The sequence below is a fragment of the Cyrtonyx montezumae genome, unplaced genomic scaffold, assembly GCF_038088225.1.
Source record: "Cyrtonyx montezumae isolate F1298 unplaced genomic scaffold, pur_monq_1.0 scaffold_13, whole genome shotgun sequence".
NCBI lineage: Eukaryota > Metazoa > Chordata > Aves > Galliformes > Odontophoridae > Cyrtonyx > Cyrtonyx montezumae.
In genome coordinates, this window is record NW_027071859.1 from 8,720,684 (window position 1) to 8,744,426 (window position 23,743).

General features: G+C 42.5%; 1 protein-coding gene across 1 annotated transcript in view; it reads left to right on the top strand.

Annotated features, from left to right (window-relative positions):
• The window catches only part of HS1BP3 (HCLS1 binding protein 3), a 43,080-nt gene extending 19,602 nt beyond the window's left edge, over positions 1 to 23,478 (top strand). Inside the window, exons 5-7 of the mRNA XM_065731131.1 lie at positions 13,798 to 13,949; positions 14,447 to 14,582; positions 22,524 to 23,478. Of these exons, the coding sequence (XP_065587203.1) occupies positions 13,798 to 13,949; positions 14,447 to 14,582; positions 22,524 to 22,752 (517 nt within the window). The 3' untranslated portion in view covers positions 22,753 to 23,478. The remainder of the gene's footprint in view (positions 1 to 13,797; positions 13,950 to 14,446; positions 14,583 to 22,523) is intronic.
• Positions 23,479 to 23,743: the final 265 nt, after the last annotated feature.

Below are 23,743 nucleotides of genomic sequence, written 5' to 3' on the forward strand. Positions count from 1 at the left end.
CAATTATGCAGTCATTGTTTCCCCAGGTTTTCCTTTGCATGTGGAAGCAATTGCCTCAGATTAACTTGAGTGGTGAGTTTCTGTCGTGGCTGGCTTGCATGATTCCCGTACACGCACAGCTGGAACATGAGCATCCTTTGGGAGGGAGTTCAAGTCATTATTTTAATGTGCTTCATTTTCGTTCTGATTAGAGCGCTGAATATATTTAAATGGGTTTTATAAATAGTAATTTTGTGTTTATACCATCATCCTAAACCCAGAGGACTGCAAATAACTCTATATATAGTATGTGTAATGTCACAGCTGTGTGTGCCAGCCAGCAGCATTCCGGTGTGGAGTAACTACACCTGGGGTAAAATGCAGTGAGGACTTATTGGCTTCGTGCAACATCAGGCACTAAGTGGGGAAGGCATCATTCAGCTTGAATTCAGCAGGAGGAACTGTGCTGATGAGAGTGTAAATATCCAGCCTGGAATCTGACGGTCTCACAGAATTAGACAGATCTGCCTTTAAGAAAGAAATGTTGTGAGGTTTATAATGGACCTGATTTGTTGTTTGCAATGTGTTAAAGGGCAGTGCATGTAAACTTGCCACACGTTTTTTCTGTAAATAGAAGAATTTTGGAGCCCAGTAATGTCAGGGAACCGACATGAAATAACGTTGCCACTAGCTGGCACCAGCTTTCACATAATTCCCATAGTCCTTTAAGTGAACCCCAGCTTTTGATTTTCCCATCCTCTCTAACAGCAGTGTGCTGTCATTTGTAGCAGTGCCGAGCTAAGCAGCGATGAAGGCGTGCAGGAGCTGCCAGGAGCCATTATGCAGGCATACTGTGCGAGCCCTTAGTTAACTGAGACAGATTCATAGGAGGCAGGAGATCCTTTAGAGGGGTACAGGATAAATTTGCAACTACACAGAATCAAAAGTGTTGGTTGTTGTTTGCTTTTTTTTTAATTTCTTCTTTGGAAGAGGACTGAACATGATGTAATTGGACAGATTTAAACATGTTTTGTTTCATGGACTTTACAATAATAGGATGACTCAAATCCTTAATTAGAATAAAAAAGCATTACCTCATCGATTAGCTTGTGCCTTTCACCAAAGCACAGGAAATCTTTAATCAGCAGACCCGGAGAACTGCTTGTAGATGAGACAGACTGCTAATGAGGAATGGATTCAGAGGTGCCCTGTTGTTTTTCTGTTCACCAAGTGTAAGAGAATTGCTTGCTCTGGAAGAAGCTGTCTGGGGAGGATGACTGAGTGCCCAGTGAGATGGGAGATTTGCTTGTCTTTTCATCTGATGCTGTCAAATTCCTAAATCAGCAGACTTAATAGAACCACTGTTCCCTTCTCCCCGTGGATCTGCTGCAGAAGTTTCTGTCTTCGTTTCAAAGGGTCAAAGAATGGGCTTTTGGAAAACTGTTTTTGGAAGCAGTCTGTAAAACCTTACAAAAAATACATGAATTAGCCATTGTAACTGTGGGGTGGTACTAATTAACACACCTGGAGGATCTTGTCCTCTTGCTCTTGCCTTTTGCAGTAGTTGGCCAGATCTGGAATCATATGAAGTGCCAACAAAAAGAGGAATGTGCTTACAGACAGACACATGTCTGGGACTCAGCAGCTCTTCATTCTGCCCTTGAATTTCTCAGGTCACATCTTGGGTACAGTGCTAGAAAGTTTCATCTCTCCATTATCCCTTTGATAAAAGGCATAAAACTGATTCCATCAGTCTGCCTGGGGAAAAGTTCATCTTTGCAAAGAAATGGAACATTCAAGTGATTGTTAGTGGCATTTCTGACTGAAGTGAAAGAAGGGCTTTCTATTTCTTGCCATAAATTGTGGATAAGGCTCAAAACCTTTCTTTTCATATTGCCTGAGATGCCCAGTCATGTCTGTGTCCAGGGGCTGGATTTGTCAGCACAGTGATATAGACAGCTGTGGAGGCGATTTGACTGTGACTAGACAAGTAAATAAAACTGGACAAGGCATGTAGTTTTTCAGTGACTAAATGATGACTAAATCCTGACTAAAATCTTCTGCTCCGCAGAGCAAGCTGGACACCTCGTCTACAGCCAGAGCAAGCCAGCTACATCCAAAATGGAAAGGAGCCTGAGCTTGTACTGAACCTTAAACTATGTCCAGGGACGTAGTTTAATCTGAGAGAGCATTAACTAACTTGGGACAAATTCATGCCAGGGAGCGTGCTAACAACTTTCTAGATAAACATGGTGTGCCAAGGGTGTTTTGCAGTGAGTATTCAGTCTGGCTATGGTGCTTCATATCAGGTAGTGATCTTTGGGTCATGGTGGGCACAGCTCAGGGCTGCATTGGTGCAGTCAGACTGTGTTGGAGCAGAGTTTAGCCATGGTACAAGCCATGGTGTGTCAGAGGACTGGAAAAAGGTCTTGTCTTGGGTTTCTGGTACTATATACTGTTTTCTAAGGTCTGCTCTCTGAACCATGATTCTTCTGTAATAACTGCTACTGACTTGGCATGGTTCACAAACTGGTCAGAGTGACTTGAATGGAAGATTTCCAAACCTCTTCTCTGCCTTGCTTTATTGCTTTTTGTCTATAATAGTATCTGAGGCATTTCTGAAGGCATCATTAAGCACAAAACACAATGTCTTGCCCTCAAAACCACCTTACATCATCATCTAGACCCATTTGCTAAAGATGTCTCATTTTTCATTTGTGTGATGGGTTATCTGCCAGCATTAGTTGTTCCTGTGTATAACAGTCTTGTCCTGCAAACTTGCTTCTGAGCCATCTGTCTTTCCCGTCTTGATTGTGAGTGACAGAGGCTTGGCCTCACTCTTCATGTAATATATATTAAAAAAAAATGTTCTTAATGAGACTTCTGAGGGCTAACCCTCCCTTCCTCTCTTGGGGGCTGTTGAAGCAAACCCTTCTCTAATCAGAATTGTTTTTATTTGTTCAGTGGTGCTGCCAAGAGACAAAGGCAGTGCCACACAATGCAGGATGCTCAGACAGGAAGGAGAAGCATGTGGTCCTGAGCTGCTGGCCAAGTTCTCAGAGGAATTAGTTTCAGTTCTCCTTCAAAGACATCCTGTTTATGCTGTAACCAGCTCATTTCTGGTTTCTGGGACCTTGTTTTGTTCCCAGTCTGCAAAAGAAGAGTGTTGACATTCCCTGCTGCACAAAGGTGCAGTGAGAGTCAGCTCTGAATGGTTGTGAGGTGACTGGGTGCTGTCCAAATGTTGCTGTCTCTTGGCAGCAAGCATCTTCTCAGTTGCCTCTGGGAGGTGGTGGGAAACATAGCCTGGCCTGTTGTACCCATTGCTGTGCCACCCTTGCAGAGGATCGTGCTCAGTTTGCCAGGTGCCTGCCAGCTGTTAGCATGGCACCATTGTTCAAGGCAGGGCAGGCATCATGCTGCCCTGTGCCCTACAAATGAATGTTACTAGTAGATGATATGAAGATTGCCAGCGTATCCTTAAGCCCCGTGACAAATGGATAATATGGTGAAGGACAGTCTCCCTTCTGCTCTCTGCTTATCTGTTCTCTGTCAGTATCTCATCAAGATTTGCACCTTCAAACACCAGCACAAACCTTCTTCCTATGCCTGGGGCACATCGTAAGTACTCTGTGTTTCAAGCTATTGCTCTGCAGGGCTCTAGCACAACCTTCATGTTATTTCAAGCACTTTGAAGACCCAGTGCCAAGTTTGTGCAGACCCAACCTTGTTTTGCTGAGCAGGGTAGGTATATGTGCTGCATCCTGTGTTGTGGGATTCTGCCAGCTGTGGAACATGGGCAACCTCAAACCACTTCTTTTCCCTGAGGAGATCCCAGGCAGGCAGCAAAGTCTTCCCTTGGGGGTGCAAAGGAAGATGGACAGAGACAGAAGCAGCAGACAGGAGAGTGATGTGGTGGGAGGCACAAAGCAGCCCCAGGAATCAGTGCCTGGCAGCATGGCAGCAATTGCTGGACAGCATGCTTGCAGTTCACTGTGTTGGTTCTCTCTCCTAGCACATGAAGGGGTTGCTGTAGCATTTCTCCTTATGAACCCAGGTCCTGAGTTGTCCTGGGGATATGTTTTCAGTCTGAAAATCATCATTCTTTCCTCCAACATTGCCACAGGCATTGTAACAGCAGGGAGTAGAAGCTTGAAACACCATGCAGTTATTTGTAATCGCTACTCCCCTGCTGTCATCAGCATCATTTATCACTTTTCCACTAGCCCCTCTTCCTGACTCAGATCAGCGATAGAGTTCCTGCTCCCTCTCTGTTTTCAACAAAAGATCCTACTTACCAGACTTCAGTTAGTTTTCCACATCTCTCCAACTCACTGTATGGTGTAGTTGTACCAGATTCTTCACAGATATAAAATGGTATAATTTGTATACTTTGAGTCCTGGCAGGGTTTGTGAGTCAGCACACTGGCATAGAAGATCAGGTTACTTGCCTAGGTTCACGCCTGAGTCAACAGCAGCTCTGAAAAGAGCTCTCTGGGGGCTAATAGAGCCCTCTCTCTCCACTTTCCACTTTTTGTCCCTACAGGGGGCTTCAGCCTCACAGAATCACAGGTTATCCTGAGTTGGAAACAGCCCACAAGGATCACCGAGTCCCAACTCCTGGCTCTACACAGGACCACCTGAAATTGAACCCCCTTAGCTGCACTCCCTGCTCCATTTTCCCTGCTGCAGCCCTTGCAGCTCATGGATTGCCAGCATTTCAAATCCAGGCAGCCCCCGGGGAGGCAGCTGGTGGTAGCATGTAGTCAGACAGCTAAGCAGGAGCAAGGAACAGGGCCTGTAATGAATCACTTGGGTGGAGCTGCGGTGCAAGGTGGTAATTCTCTGGGGGTATGAGGTGATGGTTGGAGCCCTCACTGAGATAATCCATACGCAATCTCTGGAAAGTGCTGTGGGAGTAGCAAGCTGTGCTCCAGGTGTGCGGGGTTCTGGAAGATTTTTGTCAGTAGGATTTTAGAGTACTGCTATGGCTGTGAACACCAATGCTGAGCTGGATCTCGTGCATGAGCTGGAATGGTTGTAAAGGCTCTTGATGTCTTTTGCATTTAGCAACATGCTCATGGACTGTTCACCTTTACCAGTTTTTGGCCATCCAGTGCCTGACCTCTGCAATGTGCTCACAGTGCTTTGGAAGCAAAGCAACCCCACAGCACCTGGCAGGCAGCTGCTGAGTGCACTGAGCACAGTGCTGAAATCACTTGTGTTGCAAAAGCTTGTGTGCTGAGAAGCGAGGGCAGTTAGTGTCATCCGAAATCATTAGCAATAAAAATGTAAGCAGGATTCTGATTTAAAAAGAATGGTGAACTATGTCAGCTATTTTTCTGCTTGCAGCAGAAAGCAGCCCCTCAGCAGCTGCCTCTGCAGAACCCCAGTGTCTATTGAGAAGGAGATGTCTGTGTCTCTGCTCCCCAGTGCCTGCAGTCTGACCTCCAGCAGTGTCTGCAACATCAGAAGGAGCACTTGCTTTGTGCAATAGGCATATCTGTGGCCTGGGGAATATTTCACCCAGAGCAATTTTATTTTACCTCTGCTGAAAAAAAAATGTAAACTACCTCTAGACAGGAAAGTCACATTTTATTTTTATGGAAAAGGCTTTGATCTCACAATCAGCAGGAGAGGCAGCAGAGGAGCACAGGGCTGCACCTGCAACAGAAGTACCATTTAGCTCTGTCAGTGCCTCCTTGTGTCCTTCTCCATGTCACTCCCCATGGAGCCATCTCCACATTGTGCTGGTAGGTTTGCATTACCCAAAGCACAGCAGTCAGAGCAACACAGGGAAACACTGACCTCTGTGAATGCATGCTGGGGGAAATTGTGGGGGAGGGAAGGCAATGGAAAACCAGTCTGAAGCCTGTCTCCCTTCCTCAGGCTCACTGGAGACACTTCAGTAGCGATCTGCCTTTGAGAATTAATCCTGACTGGCTAGTGGTGGAGCCTGCTCAATGCTTTGCTAACAAGCACTTCAGAATTGGTGAGGGTTGAGTTCTCTTGAGGCAGCAGTACAGAGGGAGGTGTCTGCTGCTGAGGAGCACAAAATGAGGCCACAAGGCTGCCAAACACAGGTAGGTAGCAGGAGGTGCCAGTGGATACGATGACATTCTGTTGGCAAGGAAGATAAGGTAACACAAAACTTTGTGGAGTAAGTGTAGAATAGCCACAGGCTGCTCATCCTTGTGAGGGAGCACCAAGGTCTTTCAGGTCCTGCTCATTTGAATTAAGGTTGTGGGTGCCCAACACTTCTGGAGATGCAGCATCACCTGCTCACCTATTCTGTGCTTTGCAGAAATTATTCAAGTATGTCTGACAAGAAGCCATGGTGTGCTGGCTTCTTTTTTCATTAGTTCAGTGGTGAAGAAACCAATTACTTCTCCAATTCTTCTACAGTTGCTGTTTGCGTTTGTCACTTTTAATTGCTGTTTTTAAGAATTCTTGTGACAACATTCAAGGTGATTGTTGCTCTAAATTCAGAGACCTCTGAATGTCCCAGCGATCTGTTTCCAAAATTTGAAGTTTAGAAGTAGCTGAAGTGTAGAAAGTACAGAAATTTCCAGCGTGACCACCCACGTTTTGGATAATTTGTTACCATAAATTCCCCATTTGTCAGGCCCTTTTTCTTGCTTGCTCCTGGATCTGTTGAGCATGAGACAGATGCATACTCACTGGCAAGTTGTTGACAGACCGATCTCATTACAGTTGTCATGTTCTTGTTGTGTGGCACATTGTATTGATGAGCTATACTGAATGTAGACATTACTTTACAGGCATGCAACAGAGTACTTGCCAACAGATTTCCTGTCTCAGGAGCTACAGATTAATACCAATTATTAATCAGTGCAAGAGAATGGATTTTTTGGTTGAGTGTCATTTTTATAGTGTGCAAACATAGATCTGGAGCACCTTAAAGGAGATAGATCAAAGTCTAACATCTAGTAGAGTTCATTAAGGCCAAACTGTTCTTCCTAAGTTTTTCCTTATAAAGCTTCCTTTCTCGAGAGAGATTTTATGTTTGTTTAAAATTAAACATGAAAATGAACTTGTCAACATCCTTGTTTATTTTTGGTGCTCAGCAATTACAGCTGGTCATCATTTTTGATCAGCTTCAAACTCTTCCTTTTCTGTTCCTTTGCTGAATTGCCTATTGTTATTTATGCTTAATTTCATCCTTTTTCTTCCCCTACCTTCCTTCCTGTTTTTTTCCCACTTTCCCACTGCAGAATCCTGTCTCCCCTTTGCTTGCAGCCTGTGGGCTTTTTCAAAAGCCTAGTTTGACCAATAATGGAAATGCTTAGAATTGAAGCAGTAAAAGAGTACACCAGAGTGGAGATCTGGAAAAGGTACATGATGCAGATAAGGGCAGTAGAGCACTACAGATGACCAGGAGCCCCAGTCGTTGATCTGGAGAATAATGCAATGCTGCAGGTCTTAGAGATGGAGCAAGGAAGTGCCTGATACTGACCAGAACTTGGAGAAATGGATTGGGAAGGGTTGACAAGGGGAATTAGGCAATACTGGGAAGAAATTCCAAGGACTTGGCTCAGGGAAAAGAGATGGTGCACCAGGAAGAGGAAGCAGAGAAGAAGTCAGTCTCTTCTTTTGTCAGTTTGAAATTGTGTCCTACCAAGCATATAAACAGAATTAAAGGCATAAAAAAGTTGTATGTGCCAGGCCCTGATGCTGATTCTTGCCTTGCTGCTGTTCTAGTAATCCATAGGCTGCTAAGCAAGACACAAGTTTCTCTCCTCAGTAGTGGGGAATTACTAAAAGAAAGCCTTCTGGCTTCAGCCTTCCATGCCTGATACATCTGAGCACCTAAGATGTAGAGGTATCTCAGGCGAGTAGGTATATCAGGGGTGCAGAATGATGCTTGGCCCCTTTTTTTTTTTTCCAAAACACGTTTGTGCATGCTACCTGGTATTGCATATTTGAAAACATGCAGCATTAGCATGGATGTTAGAATAAGAACTCATTCACTGTCATCAGAAACCCTGAAGGAGCCATTCTGCTCCTTTGTAAATAAAATCCCAAATATTCATGAGTATTTCTGGATTTTTTCACAGCATTATTGATGTTATTGGCAGCCGCTTTATTATCACAGAATTGTAGGGGTTAAAAGGGACTTATAGAGATCATTGAGTCCAACCCCCTGCCAAAGCAGCTCCCTAGCCCAGGTTGCACAGGTAGGCGTCCAGGCGGGTCTGGAACATCTTCAGAGAAGGAGACCCCACCATCTCTCTGTGTAGCTGTGCCAGTGCTCTGTCACTGCACTGTGAAGAAGTTCCTATGCACATTTTTGGAGAACTTCCTATGCTTCAGTTTGTGGCCATTTCCCCTCATCCTATCACCACACACTGCTGAGAAGAGTTCAGCCTCGTCCCTTTTAGGTTCATGGGTTCATAGGTTCATAAGGTTGGAAAGGACCTACAAGATCATCTAGTCCAACCATCCTCCTATCACTATCCCTACCCAACTACTAAATCAAATCCTTTGCCTCCTGCTCCTTAGATATTTATAGACGTGGATCAGATCTCTCTGAGTCTTCTTTTCTCAAGGCTGAAGAGACCCAGGTCTCTCAGCCTCTCCTCATAAGGGAGGTGTTCCATGTCCTTCATCATCTTTGTAGCTCTCTGCTGGACTCTTTCCAGGAGATCCCTGTCTTTTTTGTACCGGGGAGCCCAGAACCGGACACAGTACTCCAGGTGAGGCCTCATCAGGGCAGTGTAGAGGGGGAGGATCACCTCCCTTGACCTGCTGGCCACGCTCTTTCTAACACACCCCAGGATTGCATTGGTCTTCTTGGCCACCAGGGCACACTCATGGCCAACCTGTCATCCACCAGGATTATGGTTGTCTTGTTCTGAACCAGTGGCCTTGCTGAGGTTTAGTTTGGTCATAATTATATTTAAAACTTGGGGGTTTTTTGTTGTTGTCCTTAACTTGTTTCAACAAGTCACACATCCTGGATTAGTCTAGAAGATCGAATGAAAATGATACTATATTTTCCTTTGCAATTCATTGTGTAGCCCTTGCTCCCTAGCTGGTCATAGCAGTGCCTGGGAGTTTTATTAATTAGTTATTAGATTAAAACTTTGTAGGAGGTGCTTCTATATTATGATATTTCCTTATAAGCTGTGCACTAAACAAAAGTTGTCAATCTAATCTTATTGCCCATTTTTGAATTACATTGAAAAAGAGTATCACCAGAAAGCATAAGGACAGACTGTAAAAACTGTGTGGCTTCTTTTATTTGAAGAATAGGTTCTCCTGGCTGCAGTGCCCTTGGAAAACTCTCTTCTCAAAAGCAGGTCCCTAGATGGGAGCTGAAGATGTAGTCTTTCATGCTTCCTTTCTGTCTGTTGCTCTGCTGGAACAGTAGCCTGAAGCTTGCCTAATCCAGGGTATGGAGCAGGAGCAACTTCCCCTGCAATTTAATGCTCTTCTTCCACATAATTTCTAATAGGAGATTTGCTCCATCTATTAAACATTATCTTCTTTTGGGACATGACAGGGCCATTTGAAGCACTGTAAGTCACTACAATGCCTACAAGAAGAAAATTCCTGTGTGAGCTGAAATATCCCTGCGGCCAGCACTTGTCACGGTTGCTTAATGCTTCATGCCAGGCTGTGCTGAGCTAGCTGCCCTCAAGTTTCTGTGCTGCATCCCTTGCCCAAAGTGGATGAGAATGACCCCTTTTGTCCTGTCTGGTATTATCAGGGAGCTACAGAAAATGAGCATGCTGAATGAAAGGAAAGCAGCAGATGACATTTTGTTTTCTGGGTAAGCTAGTGTATAGGATCTTTGTTTTCCTAGAAATGGTTTTCAAGAAGATGTGCTAACATTGCTGTTGCTTTAGCAGGAGATCGTTGGTTCTGATGTTTGGGAGCTGGAGTGCATTTATGTCACTGAGCTCTTTCCTTGTGAAATCTCCTGGATTCCTGAAGTATGAGTGTGTGTATTTTGAATAAACCTTTTTTTATCTCTATTTATTTATTTATTTATTTATTTTACATGTAACATTCCTTTCCTGGAGCATAATCTTATTCCTGTAAAAAACAAATAGTCATATTTTCAGGAAAGTAAGTTCAGAGCATTTTTGTCTGTCTGTATACTAGATTACACTTACTTTGAATGCACAGAATGATAAGTATGCCAAGTAAGTATAAGTATTGCATATATTTTAACTCAGTAGTGAGAACAGGTTAGGGACTTGTGTGCCAACCAGAGCAGCTGTGCGGAGTTACAGAGCCCAGCTCTGTGATCTAAGCTGTGTGTCTCCAGGAGTTAGGCGTGGAGATCCAGCATTTCAAAACAGCAATTGCACATGGAGTGTCTTAGTCATCCACATTGCTGTTCTCTGCAGCTGACCAGAAAGCTTTTCTGCATTATTGATGTGCCAGTGAGAAGGAGAGGCTGCCAAACAAGTGACCTACATTGTGTCTGTAAAAAGAACTGCTCTGAAAAATATGGGCTACTTTTGAAAGTGAGTATCTCCTGCATCTGGAGTTGTGCTGACATTTTCACAGATGACCTGAGGGGCCAGGAGTCTCAGCTGGATTTTCAAGTGTACTGATAACATGACTAGGAGCATTCACATTCCCTAATTTTGGGGTTTGGTCCACATCAGTTCAGAGATGAATCTTTGCATACTTTTACTTATGAGACACTTTGAGCTCAAGGCATAAGACTGCAGTGTTACTAGAAGAAGTCTTGTGGTGCTTTGTGTATAGAAAGTAGAGCATCCAGTTGGGGAAGTAAGCATGGTTCCAGAAATCTCTTCAGTTCGATGAAGGTTTACCACTGGTTTGGTAGTCGTTAAGATTCTTAAAGTTAACTACAGTGATTTTTCCATCGTTCACTTGTTCCAGCAATGTAGAAATAGCAATGCATGGGTCATTTTAGCCAGCTGGATTCAGGTAGTTCCAAATGTCTAAGGTTGGGAGTACCATGAGCATCTAGGTAGCCATCCTTGCAGCTCCTCCTGTGTGTTCCCACCAGCACGTAGGTTCATCACCAACACGTGGGCAGGCAGAGCCACCTCTTGCAACACACACTCGGGCCAGCTGAAGCTGATTGTGAAGGCAGAGCCTCGGACAGACTCAGAAGCTTCTCACACACCCTTTCTCATCTGTTAACCTCTGCTTATAGCATACAGCCTGGATGGGCACAGCTAAATGCAGAACCGTGGGAATCTTGTTTCCCAATTTGAGGCTGACCTCCACAGAGTCCCTGTATGGATATGCTGGAATGACTTGGCAGTCCAGCTGTGGCTTCCTGAGAAGGGCACTGAGGGGAAATGACTTGGAGGCAGAAAAACAACTTCTTCGTGTTTCTGCTGCTAGTGGTTGGGCCCTGTGGGTTTGGCCCTGTGCCCTGTAACTGTCAGTGGAGTCCTTTGGCAAAATAGAAAGCAAGACAGTGTCCATTGTCTGGTCTGATGGCTAGACTCAACAGAGGGCTATTGCTAAGGCCTATGAGTCCAATTCATTCTGTTTTATGTCTTACTCCTTATTATGTTGTTTGATGGTTCTCTGTCCTTCCCTTGATGTTTCCCACCATGCTGACACTCTTTGCTGCAAATACATCAGCTTACTGTTGAGATCTTCCTTGCTAACCTCAGTGGAGTGAAGAGCTGTTGCTTGAACATGTGTTGACTCATGTGTAAGTACCTGTGGCTTAAGAGGCTGTTAGGCATCAGGAGAGCTGTGGTCACACTCAGCATGGACAAGGTATCTCAACGAATGCTTTTTGGTACTCCACTGGCTGCAGATGTTCATCTATGTTGTCAGTCACTTCAAAGAATACAGTGCAAGGCACAACATCTGCAAAGATTGTTCTGTCCCCAGTAGATTGGATTGTTTTGTGTCTACTAATTCTACTTTTAATTGGCCAGCTCTCTACAACTCGTTTTTACTGTTCTTCTGCTTCTGTTCTATATAACTAATCTCATTTTTTACCCTTTCCTTTCATGTTTAAGCTCATTTGAGTGATAGATTTCTTGCCACAGTTAATAAAGCAATAATTTTATGTGGAAATCTCTACTGGAAGCTGTCTGCCTTGTAGGTCATATTACTTTAGTTTTTGTACATTTTTGTAAGAAGGCTCTTTCACAAATGCTTCAGTTTGAGACAAGCGCTTGGACCCCACTTTTCAAAAACAGCTCAAACTCAGAAGTTACTCAAGGCATATCCATAATGAGTATACATGCAAAAAAGCAAAGGCATTGAAGTGTTTAAAAAAGGAAGGGGGTTGTACTTTAAATAGATCAGCACACTATCACTGTCAACTGCAGATACCTTTAGTATATTGTCGGGCTGTATTTCCAAATAAGTCTGTATTTCAGTTCTACATGAGGCTTGTTCTTAGGCCTCTGAAGTGTGGCCTTTCTTGTTGCCAGGAGACGAAGTGATGGTAGCAGAGTAACATCATCCATTACGTTCTGTTTTGTTGATAATAAACTTGTGGAAATAACTGAAAGTAACTGGACTCTGCACTCAGTGTGTAGCTGTATTCAGACAAGGATTTTACAGGGTTCTTTTATGGAGTTGGAATGTGTGTGTAATCTTTTGACCTTAGTTTGCAGTTTTGATGACTGTGGCATGTTAAGTGCTGATAATTGGGTTTGCTCTAGGCTGAAACCTGACCTTCTTCTTTCTTCTCAGCAAAGAAGATCAGATCTTCCGTTGTAAGAGGCACTCAAAGAGGCTACCATAGAAGTGTTAAGGCCATTTATGCTAGGAATCAAGATCTCTAAAATACGACAAATTCTTGGGAAGGACGTGCTGTCCTAAGGAATTCTGTTTCAGCTTAGTTTGGATTGGACTTTTCATCCAAACGTTTTTGTTCTTCAAATTTTCTTAAGCTGCCCTACTTGAATGCTGCCTTGCAATGGCTAGTGGAATGTAACTGCTATATATGAGAGCATTAGATGCGTGGTTTTTGCTCCTGTCCTTGTTTAAACAATGTTCAAACGATACTTCTAATCCAGAGCAGTCTTCATCCTCCTCCTGTGTCCAGTGGGAAGGGAGGGGGAGATCTGCAGAGATTTACTGTATTCACATGTCAGTGTTGAAAGGAGATGGGATTCGTTGTCCTGTGGGAATGACCATCTCTTTCCATTGAGTAGAGAAGAAGCCTTAAAACTAGTTTTGTTTCACTGTCCAACTTTTAGAAGGCTGAATTTAGAGGAAGTTAATCCTACCCTTTTTTTGAGAAAGCACTGAATGGCACCTGTAAATTCTGCAAATTGCAGCCTATCCAAAAACTGTCTTCCAATCCCCACATGCTTCAGCCTAAAGGTGATGTAGACTCTGTACCATCTCTCCTTAGAGGGTGTTCTCATAAAATGGCTGACACTGTGATGAAAGTAGTATGTATACATCAAACCCAGAGTCAGTGACTGGAAGCAGGGTCAAAGGGATCAGTGCAGTGTCCAGCCTGCGCTTTGTTTTTCAAGCCATCCCTTCTGTGTCTGTCTGTGATGGAATTGTTGAAGCTCAAACAAAAAAAAACTGCTCAAAGTGAATAGTTTTTGCAGTATGGCATTTTTAGTTAATCTTCTAGTTCCCATTGAATTCCTTGGTAGTACCTAAGAATACAGAGTGTGAGTACAGTTAGAGTGTGTCATGCTAACTAACTACCCAGCTCCATATCTTGTTTCTGCCAGCAACTATCAGATGTGTATGAACCTTCCTCTAATACTTTCCCAGCATCCATCTATTTTCAGCATATGGGACTTAGCCATAAATCTTTCTTGTTAAATGAAGAATTGCAGTTGATCTTCTTGTCTCTCATGTTTTAAGAACTAAAAAAACAAAGAAGGCATCTGCTCCTCCAGCCAAGGAAGAGAAGCACAAATTAATCATTTTTGAAGAGGAAGTGGACCCAAATGAAGGACTGTTTGGCCCAGAGAAAGATTTCTCATCGCTTGGTCCCAGGAAGAAGATGAAAGAGAGTAAATCCTTGCTATATTTGTATATATAGAGTCTCTTTTGTCTAAAGCATGTGTATGATTGGACTTTTAAAATATAGTGATGCAGAGTATGCAGGTTAGATTGGAAATGTTAAGGCAAATTTTATGTTAAAATGTTAAATCAAAGCTATGGCAAAACCATCTAGAATCATTTAAACAGGATAAATACGACCTGCAGCTGTTCACTTTTTAAGATTTGGGTAATACAGATTTTCAGAAGCTGGCTGTCGTGATATGGGCAAGAACAGTGTGACCTATGTGCAAGAAGAAAAGCAGATTTACCCCAAGTCCTGGGAACACAACATATTACTGATGTGTTTCCTAGAACTTTGTGGATTGGAAATAATTGTATAAAAGGAAATGTCTATATGATCTTTTTTTTTTCATTCCCTTATTCAGATTCCTTAATTAGCATTAATGTGGTTCTTGTTCTGTGTAGTACAATTTAAACAACATCTTTTACTGGTTCCCCTTTCCAGATGTGAAATTATTTGAAGATCCAGACCTCGGTGGAGTGGTTAGATTGGGTGACTCACTGCTGTTGCCAGCTGCCTGTGAGGAAAGGGAGCACTTTCCAAACACAGGTCCTGAGGAGGACACTGAGGAACTGCTAAGGTATCTGTTTTCTAACACGACACTTCTGCGTTCTGTGAGTGGTACACAGGGGTTAAAAATAACTTCAAGTACAGAAAGCAAAAAACTGTCTCGGGATTAACACCCAGAAAAAAAAAGGAGGAATTCTGCTTTAGTGAGCTGAAATCAGTGGCGCTCTTTCCTCTGTCCTCTTGACACAATAGGAAATGATTTTCTGCTGGTAGCTCTCAGACCTCCATGTGCACTTCCAAGAAAAATCCTGTGCCTGTCACCACAACTGTGTAAGCTTCTCATCAAAATCGATACCACTGTATTGAATTTTTAATCTAGAGGACCAGAGGACTGGGCCTATAGTTACAGGAAGAATATATGTACTTGCTCTTACACTTTCCTGCTCCCTTGTTAATGTGGCACAGGAACATAGCATCAACATGTTTTATTCCTGACATGAGTCTCACAAGTCTACTTTGCTTGCGCTGGTAATCTTCAAGTTACCAAGCAGGATGCCAGTGCTCCAAAAGACCAGCATTGCCAGGGAGTATGTACTGCAATAAAGAGTCAAATTCACACTGTCTGGATCTCAGGCCAGCATCTGAATGATGAAGCCAACCTGTTTCAAGCACCAGTTCTTGACAGCAAACTTCTGTTAGGATGTATGATTTCAACAGTAGGTACTAAACTCAAGGGAGAAAAGCAGTGTTTTCCACTCCTGAAGTAGATAATTTTGCAGTACTGCTTTTTACCCATGCTAAAGTGCTAACTATTTCAGCACTAATATCTGGCTTAATTTAAACAGAGGTTAAATTGGGTTAGGTGCCATCTCACATTATATCCTGGCAGCCCACTTGATGTTTATGAAAGTTGATGGGGAAGGACATGACCTAATTCAGTACTGTTGTACACTGGAAGCAAGCATTTTGTGCTTGCAGTGTTTTCATGTTTGCTTTCTCTTCTGCTAGCCATCTCAGCATGCATTCAGATAGCTTGTGTGGCTGGAAGTGCCTATTTTAATGCAATCATTGTATTCATTATTTGCTAATGGAAAGAGTTTCTCCAATTGCCATGTTAACGTCCTTTGAATTGTATGTTTTCTCTTCCTCTGTGGTGAAGAAAGGTCTCTGAAGTCTACTCCAAGACCAATAGACTGTTTTCAGAGCAGTTCAGGGTCATCAGTGTTAGCAGCACACCCAGATGATAGCTAAAAGCCATGGGAAAAGATTCCATTTCTTTTAAATTCCAGTTGTTTTCTTTTATTTGTGAATTGTCCCAGTGCTTTCAGTAGTTGTCAAGTCATCAAGATCCAACTGGAAACAAACACATGTAATGAAGAAGAAAATCTTGCCTGCTGTCCAATTTCCTACAGGAATTTAGAGGCAACTCCTCACTGGGCTAGAGGTACAAGCAAGTTGGTCAGGATCTGTTGTCCTGTTTAGGTGCCTAACACTCTGAAATTGCCCCGATAAACCTAGTTCACAGTGTTACATGTACATCATAGAGTCTGGTAGGTCCAGAAACCTTAAACATGTTCACTGTACACAGAATAATGCAGATATGGTAACTCTTGACTTCTGTAGTGCACATCCACATGTACCACATAGTCTACTCATGTATGTGTGATAGGTCTGAAAGTGTTCGTCTTACTAGAAAATGTATTTTCCAGTGAATGATGGGCAGAAAAGGAGAGCACTGCGTAAGGCAGAGTAGGGCAGAACCTTCTCCTTACAAAGGAGAGATGGTGAGGGTGATGGAGCACTGGCACAGGCTGCCCAGGGGGGTTGTGGAACATACTTCTCAGGAGATATTCAAGACCTGCCTGGACACCTACCTGTGTGACCTGGTGTAGGGAACCTGCTTTGGCAGGGGGGTTGGACTCGATGAACTCTTGAGGTCCCTTCCAACCCCTATGATTCTGTGATTCTATGATGGAAAAAAGATGATGTTCAGAGCAGAACACAGGATCAGTCTAGTCCTTTGTGATCAGCACACAGGAGAAATCAAGTCTTTTGTGACCTTCACAATACTTGAGCAGTTGCAGTTGCAGTAGCAGTACCAACACAGCATTGCATGTACAACAGTGAATCTCCCCCAGCAATGACTTGAAACTTCTGAGGAGACTGTTATAGAGACAAATGAGCCTGCAAAATGCGTGTGGGCTCTGCATGTCACAACATAAGGGAGAAGAGAATATGATGAATGCTCTCATTGCAGATGGAAGACTGTGTTCTCTCTCTGGATGCCTGCTCAAATAAAAGAATTACTATTTTAAGTAGAATTATGCACTTTAAGGGGTGTTGAAGTTTGAGAAAGGCCAAATGCTTTGCAAGTGTTATGAAAGGATTTGTTGTTGTTGGGTTTTTTTTTATGGCAGAACACCCACATCCCTTCAAACAAATATCTTCCCTCTTCCTGTCCACTGACCAGCATCTTCTGGTTCCTTATTTCTCTTCTGACCAACAGACATCATGTGATAGTGATGGAGAAGTGAGGTGAGCTACCTCATTCATCATAGAGGAAGGCACACTTTCCTACCCTTAGGTCTGCCATAATACTTCAGTGAGGTACAAACTTGTATGAAGAAGAGGTAAATTGCTGTAGTAGGAACCAGCAAGATCAAATACCAGACATGCCTTCGCGGGAGAAAGGCATGTCCTTCATGGGATGTGCTTTGCAAAAGAGAGGAGTAGGTAACCACATCTTTTTGGCTAATCTCTGCAGAGATACAGAGGAACCCAAACACCTCCAGCAGGTCCAGGTTTCCATTGCTTTCAGTTCTTTCAAGGTATAGTGTGGCCCACTGAAGTAAATGGAAAGGGTAACTGAACAACCCTTTCTCAGATGTTAGAAGGATCACCCTCCGAAAGGGATTTAGGATTATGCTTCTCCTCTCGTTCCTCAGGTCACACCACACTATATGATGATTCCTTCTGGATGTGTTGAGCCTTTTTCCACCATTCTCAAATTTCCCCCTCAAGTATGACTTCTATTTAAGCTAGAGATAGAAGTCAGCTGCTACAGAAGACAGTGCCCTGCAAACTCTTACATCATGGTTTCTCATGCCATCTTGTTTCCTCATCTCTTGTCTACCCAGCAGCCATGGAAGTGCAAAATAAGTTTTCAGCTGGCTTCTTCTGCCTCATTAATCTAAATCATGCCTGCCTGGTGCGGTGGATCAATTTTTGTGAAAAACCAGTGCTAAAATTGATCCTCTGAATGTTGAAGAATTTCTCTGGCCCGCAGAATTACATAAATTGCCACAGATCTTAGCCTGAAATAATTAACAGAGTTGTCTGAGCAACCTTTTAGGGGAGATTTAATTTGCTTCACCTTTGATAATGAATAAGGAGTTGAGATGGAAGGAAGCAGCTGTCAGCATGAGATTTGTCTTTTTCTGGTGCTGAGAATAGTGTCATCTAGGGACCATCCTGCTCTTACTTTTGTGCTAGAGCTGCCTTATCCAGTCCATGCCCTTAAAAGATAAATGTTGTCTGTATTTACAAGCTAATCTCTATTTTTAGCAGCAAGTGATGCAAGTGCTCTTTCCGGAGCATGATATTGTTAGAAGTTGAAGGTGCTTTTGAAACCACATCCTAACATTGGCCATTTATAAACACCATTCAGTCTGTATAGCTTCCTGAGCAGGTTTGTTAGGTTATGGTTTGTCAGGAAACTCTCTCCATCCTTAAAGCAGAGTTTGTCTGTTCTTCATTCAGCAGCAGGTGCTGAATTCAAAGGGCAGCATCTTAAGACGAACCAGAAGTCATATGGAACACCATCTCCAGCTACATATCATGTGAAATACTTTTTCACTGTACTAAGGGTATGAGAGCTGTACCACAGGTGGAAAAGCTTTGAAAACCTAGGGGGCTTTAATCTAGATCCTTAGGCAGAGGATTGTTTGGCTTGTGGGCAGGTGGTAGAGGAGGCTGCAACAAGAGACTCAGATTTCCTGACCACTCCAGGGCAATTTCCATGGCTTGTTGGGATCTGATTGTTGGGGAAATAATCTTTATCTGGCTGCAGTAGCTTTCAGTAAAAAAATAAATACTCATTTTTCCCCCCGTTTTGATGGATTTTCTTTGCTGCCCAAGAACACTTTCTGTAATGGTTTTGAAGCATTTATTTTGTTGTACCATTTTTCCTGTAATGTATTATAATGCTACCTACCAACAGTGAAAGAGCTACCAAGTAAACTTGGCCAACAGAGTAGAATGGCTGTTGCTAGATAGAAAACATTAATTCTTGCCCCACACTTAGTTACATGTGTGGGTTGTATGAAATAAAGCAGAGTAGTGACCTAGATTCCTAGTTGATCTTAGTATAGCAAGAGATCTTTTTGCTAGGTTCAAGAGTCAGCAGATTTCAAACATTTTGCCCCAGAGCACTTGCATTGTTGACAGCCATCTTCACCCAGGGAAATATAAACCATCCTATGCCATAGGTTTCTGACAAGGGAACTTTCTAGAGAAGCAAGGAAAAAAAAGTTTGAACTTGTTCAGGATAGGGAAAAACTGAACCAGCTCTTTGGTTCAGATTGTAAAAACAGTTGTCTTCTTTCTTGGTTGAGTGACTGAACCAGTAGGCTGTTATCCTCAGGGAGCTTCTGAGTATATAAGTGTAGGACTTAGGTGTGCTAATGAGCCTGTTCTCTGGCCCTAGGGCAAGCAGCACCATCAGGCTGCATCCATGCTGTTAAGACTCATCAGTTCTGGAACAAAGAGACTGCTTGCAGCTGCTGCTGGGAATGGTCCCTGTCCTTTGCCTGCTCATGAGTTATGCCTGGAAGCTTTTTGGAAGAGGGCTAATCTAACCCAGACCAAAACCGTGCTGGGGGGTTTTCTAACAGTTCAGCAGTGCAGGCACTTAGGTTCCAGATATACCTCCTGACACTGTTTAAAGTACCAATATGAACTTACCTGGAATTGACCGTAAGTGAAGGCATGTGCAGGTGGAGAATTCCTCCTACACACCCCCTGTGCTGTCCCCTCCTGTTGTTAACTCATCCTACATGATTTCCATAGGCATTACTCTCTCTGTTGCCCATTGTAGATGTAATGGCCAACAGGTACTTCAAAGCCTTTATCAAAACTGTGATATTAACATCTCTCCTCCATTACTTAACTAAAGAATCTGTTGTGCACAGAATTAACTCCAGACAGAATAATGATGGTTAGATACAGAAAGATAAAAGGTCTGTTCTGCAAGAGCTGTGGTGCATAACACAGCTTCAAGACTGATCCTTTTGGATACTTTAGCAAATTATGGCAGTCTTTGTTGCTTTCATTACTAATTCTCCTCATTAGAGCATTCCTGGCAGGCTGAGGAGGTCACTGCTCTCATCGTGCTGGATGCTGCATGCACACATTGTTGTTCTTGTCCCAGAAGTTTTGTCCAGACAGACAGAATGAAAGTTAAGAGAAGTGACATCTAAAATGCTGATATTCTGATGGCACCTATATCTCTGTCTGCAGCTCAGAAATCCTTTCCTCCCTTGAAGTCTGCATGCTGGCAATTATACCATAGGGCTTTGTGTCAGTCTTTCTTTAATAGAGGTTTTGATTGCTTTCTGTCTGGAAACAATGAGATTTTCCACCAAAAAAAAGTCTGTGAATCAGCACAACAGTATGGCAGGAATTTTAAACAATGTGGTGCTGCTTTTCCATTGAAAATAAAATTAAAAAAAAAAAAGAGAGAGAGACTAATTAGAGAATGATTAATTACATGGATTCTGTACCTGATTGTCCATAACAAAGTGGGGGATGGAAGCAGGAAGGTTCTTCCTTTAATCTGCTTGCTATTTCAGACTATTTGCTTGATTTTTCTCTTCTACCTCCTTCTTGCCTGGAGTTAAATATGGTGGTAGTTACGCGCTGTAACAATTCATTTGCTTCTCAAGAAGTAGGAGTCCTTGTTTCTATCTCTGCCTGAGGCATTTTGCATTTTACCTCTTTAGTTTTCCAAAGACAGTTGTGTCTCACATGATGAAAAGGCAGCGGATGAAACAGTTTGCCTAATGCTGCAGCATGAAAAGCAGGTTTTGAAACAAAGATCACATTATCTGCCGTGTCCTCTGTGGAAGATTTCTCACTCTTAAAGAGTTCTTTCAAAAATCCAGGACAAAAGAGCTTTACACAATCAGTTTCCAGTCTGAAAAATCAGATCTACAGAACTGGTGACCAGAAAGTATATTGCCAACAACATGGCAAGAAAAAAAATATCACAGCCGCATCTTTTGGAGGTATTTTATGACTGTGGTTTTGTTGCTGTGGTTAGCACAAAAATTAATATAGAGCCACAAAGGAGTAGATAATTCAGCAAGCTGTGACTTCTGATCAGGTTAATTAGCTGTGTCTACTGCTGCCCCTGCTTGGCAGATCAGCTCCCCTGCTTAAGTACTGCAGCTGGTTCAAAATCATGCTGGCTTCTTATGATCTGTATATGTGTATGTCTGCATTGTTCATTTGATTATTATGGTTTCTGTTGTTTCTGACCAAAACTTATGACATGGACTCTGATTCATTCAGTATTTGTTTATGCCAACTTGGGAGGCATCAGATTAGCTAAAGAGAAGTAGGCTTAAAAAATACCAGCCCTAACACGTTTTGTTTATTATGCAGCATAGGGAACAAGAACATGTCTTGGCAGTGTGATCACAGGTGTGATATCTTCTGGATATCACAGTTTGCAGCAAATATCTGGGCTTAAATGAAATTAATTTCTTCTCTGTAGATGAAGGATTCAGAAGGAAGCAAGATACTCACAAAGTGTTTTTGAAGTTAGGTTGGGATATAACACCCACAGGGAGTCATGAAACCCAACAGACATCATAAATCACATTATGAAATTAAAACAGAATAAAATCTCCGGAATTACTTGAAGGCTGAAATCTGAGATAACAGCAGAAGCACATGGAATACAAAGTGCACTGTGTAGAGCTCATGGTGTGGAGTCTGGGACAGTGTCTGTGCTCAATCCATCAGTTTGTTTGGTTAGGTATTTCATATATATATACATATATATATATTAGTGTCCAGGCAGTTGATTTTACAGGTTAGCTTTGGTTTAAACTGACAATTTTTGGTTTTATATGAGAGTTACAGAAAGATCTGACTTTGAGAAGCTGTCACAAACAGCAGACAGCTCATCCTCCCTGCTGGGAAGACTGTGCCACCTCCTGTGCCATCTCCTGCAGGAGAGAGGATGGGCTGCACAGGGACAGCAGACTCCTTTCTCATTTAAGGTTCACTGGACAAGACTTTCTTATCCTCACAAGTCCTGTAAGAATGAACTAAGTAAAACTACTTGATGGGAACTTGAGCACGGAAGAAAATTTCAGTCCCGTTGGATTAACTTGTGTACCTTAATTTCATCTCACAGTTCATACCTGTTGGGCTACCCTATCTTAGGCTGTGGCAGAAGGAGTTGCTGGCAGTGTTAACAGCTTCTTAATGGGCTGTTTCAGTTGATGTTGAAGTTTGGTAAAAACAGTTCTTGTATCAGTGCTTGTAAACAATTAAGCAGCTAGATCATTTTACTGCAGTCATAGAGTAAGCGTCTCCCACTAGAGCTGGGATCCAACATGGAGATGCTGTCATACTACAAACCTGATGTTCCTCCTGGTCCCCTGAGTAAGTTTTTGCTTGCGCTTCTTACACTTAAACTTTCTTTTGTTTCTTATATGCTGCAATAAGGGCAGAGCCTTTTGCAAATCTTGTATTTCATAAGCATATATGAGGTATGCATTGTATCTGGGATTTCACTTTTGTAGCTAGTCATTACAGAGCTGATTATCTGCATAATTTCAAATTGTTTTTAGTTTGAAATCATGCTGTAAAATAAATTAGTTTTCACGATGAATTAAAAAATCACTAAAGAAACCACTGTCAACACTGAAAACAAACAAGCAGTTCAGAAATTCCCAAGCTGTGTCACTGAGGAGCTTCTGGTGTTTTCTTTTCATTCCAGAGTTGAAGATGATTTAGAAAAACTCTTGAAATTAACCTCCAAACCAAAACCTAAGGTACCACCAAAACCACCACTGCCTCAGAAGACAGCAGTTTTCCCCAGAGACACAAATTTACCTCCGCTGGCAAAGCCAAAGGAAGACAACATTCAAACAATGAACCAAGTGGACATTCTCCAGTATATCCAGGAAAATGAATCTATCAACGACCAAGATACAAGTCTTTTCTAAATAGATCTATTTTTAATATGAAATCAATACGTTCTTGGTCCAAATTCCTGGTGAGCTGAAATGACAGTAGCTAGAAAAGGCCAGATCTCCTTATTGCCACTGTGCTCTTTTGTGTACCACAATACAGAGAGCAGCAAATGTGGCTATGAAAGGCTTGATGTGATGTTTTCAAAACACTGCAGTTGTGGTATAATGTTGCCTTAGATTTTCAAGGCATTAAAGAATATAGACAAGGGCACAGCACTACGGATTATGCCTATTTTAATATCAGCATAATAAAGTTTTGTCCAGCTTAGTCCAGACTATGCAAATGTATTGCAGAAATGGCAATATGAACAGTATCCAACCAATGGTCTAAGGGAGGATGGGATGCTTTTCATGTCATTTTAGGCATTTCAGCTCACTGGAAAGGTAATGTTGCTTTTTTTCCTGTGCATTTTTATAGCAGCCTTTTCCTCCTTATCTGACATTTCAGTAATTTATAACCAGTAGCTGTTAAGTATGGTTAGCAATTTCTAGTTCAGAGAAATACTGAAATCCCAGCTAAGCCTGACTGTTCTGCTGACTTCGTTGTTGTATAAATGACAACTTAGAGGAGAACTTGTAGGATGGCAAACATTAGGCACTGCATCTCCAGCCCCTGGGGGAGATAACCCATGGCTGAAGATATCAAAGGGTGCAGCTCCAGACATACACCTAAGCTGCAGCGTGTAGGAAATTCAGATGCTGTACCAATGCAAGATACACAAGGGCTAGTATTTTTTTTTCTAGATGTGTTTTCCTGGATTTCTGTTGTACTTGGCAAAAACAAAGAGATATCTGCAGGACTTGATTCAGTGCAGATGTCCTAATAGATGAGCTATGACTTGCTCTTTGTGGTCACTCTCACTCTTTTCCTTCCCTTCTCCCATGAATTCAAGTAGTGATGGTGATTAATTCCACGACATTAGAATTATTAAATATTTCATACATCATTAAATATTTCATAAAC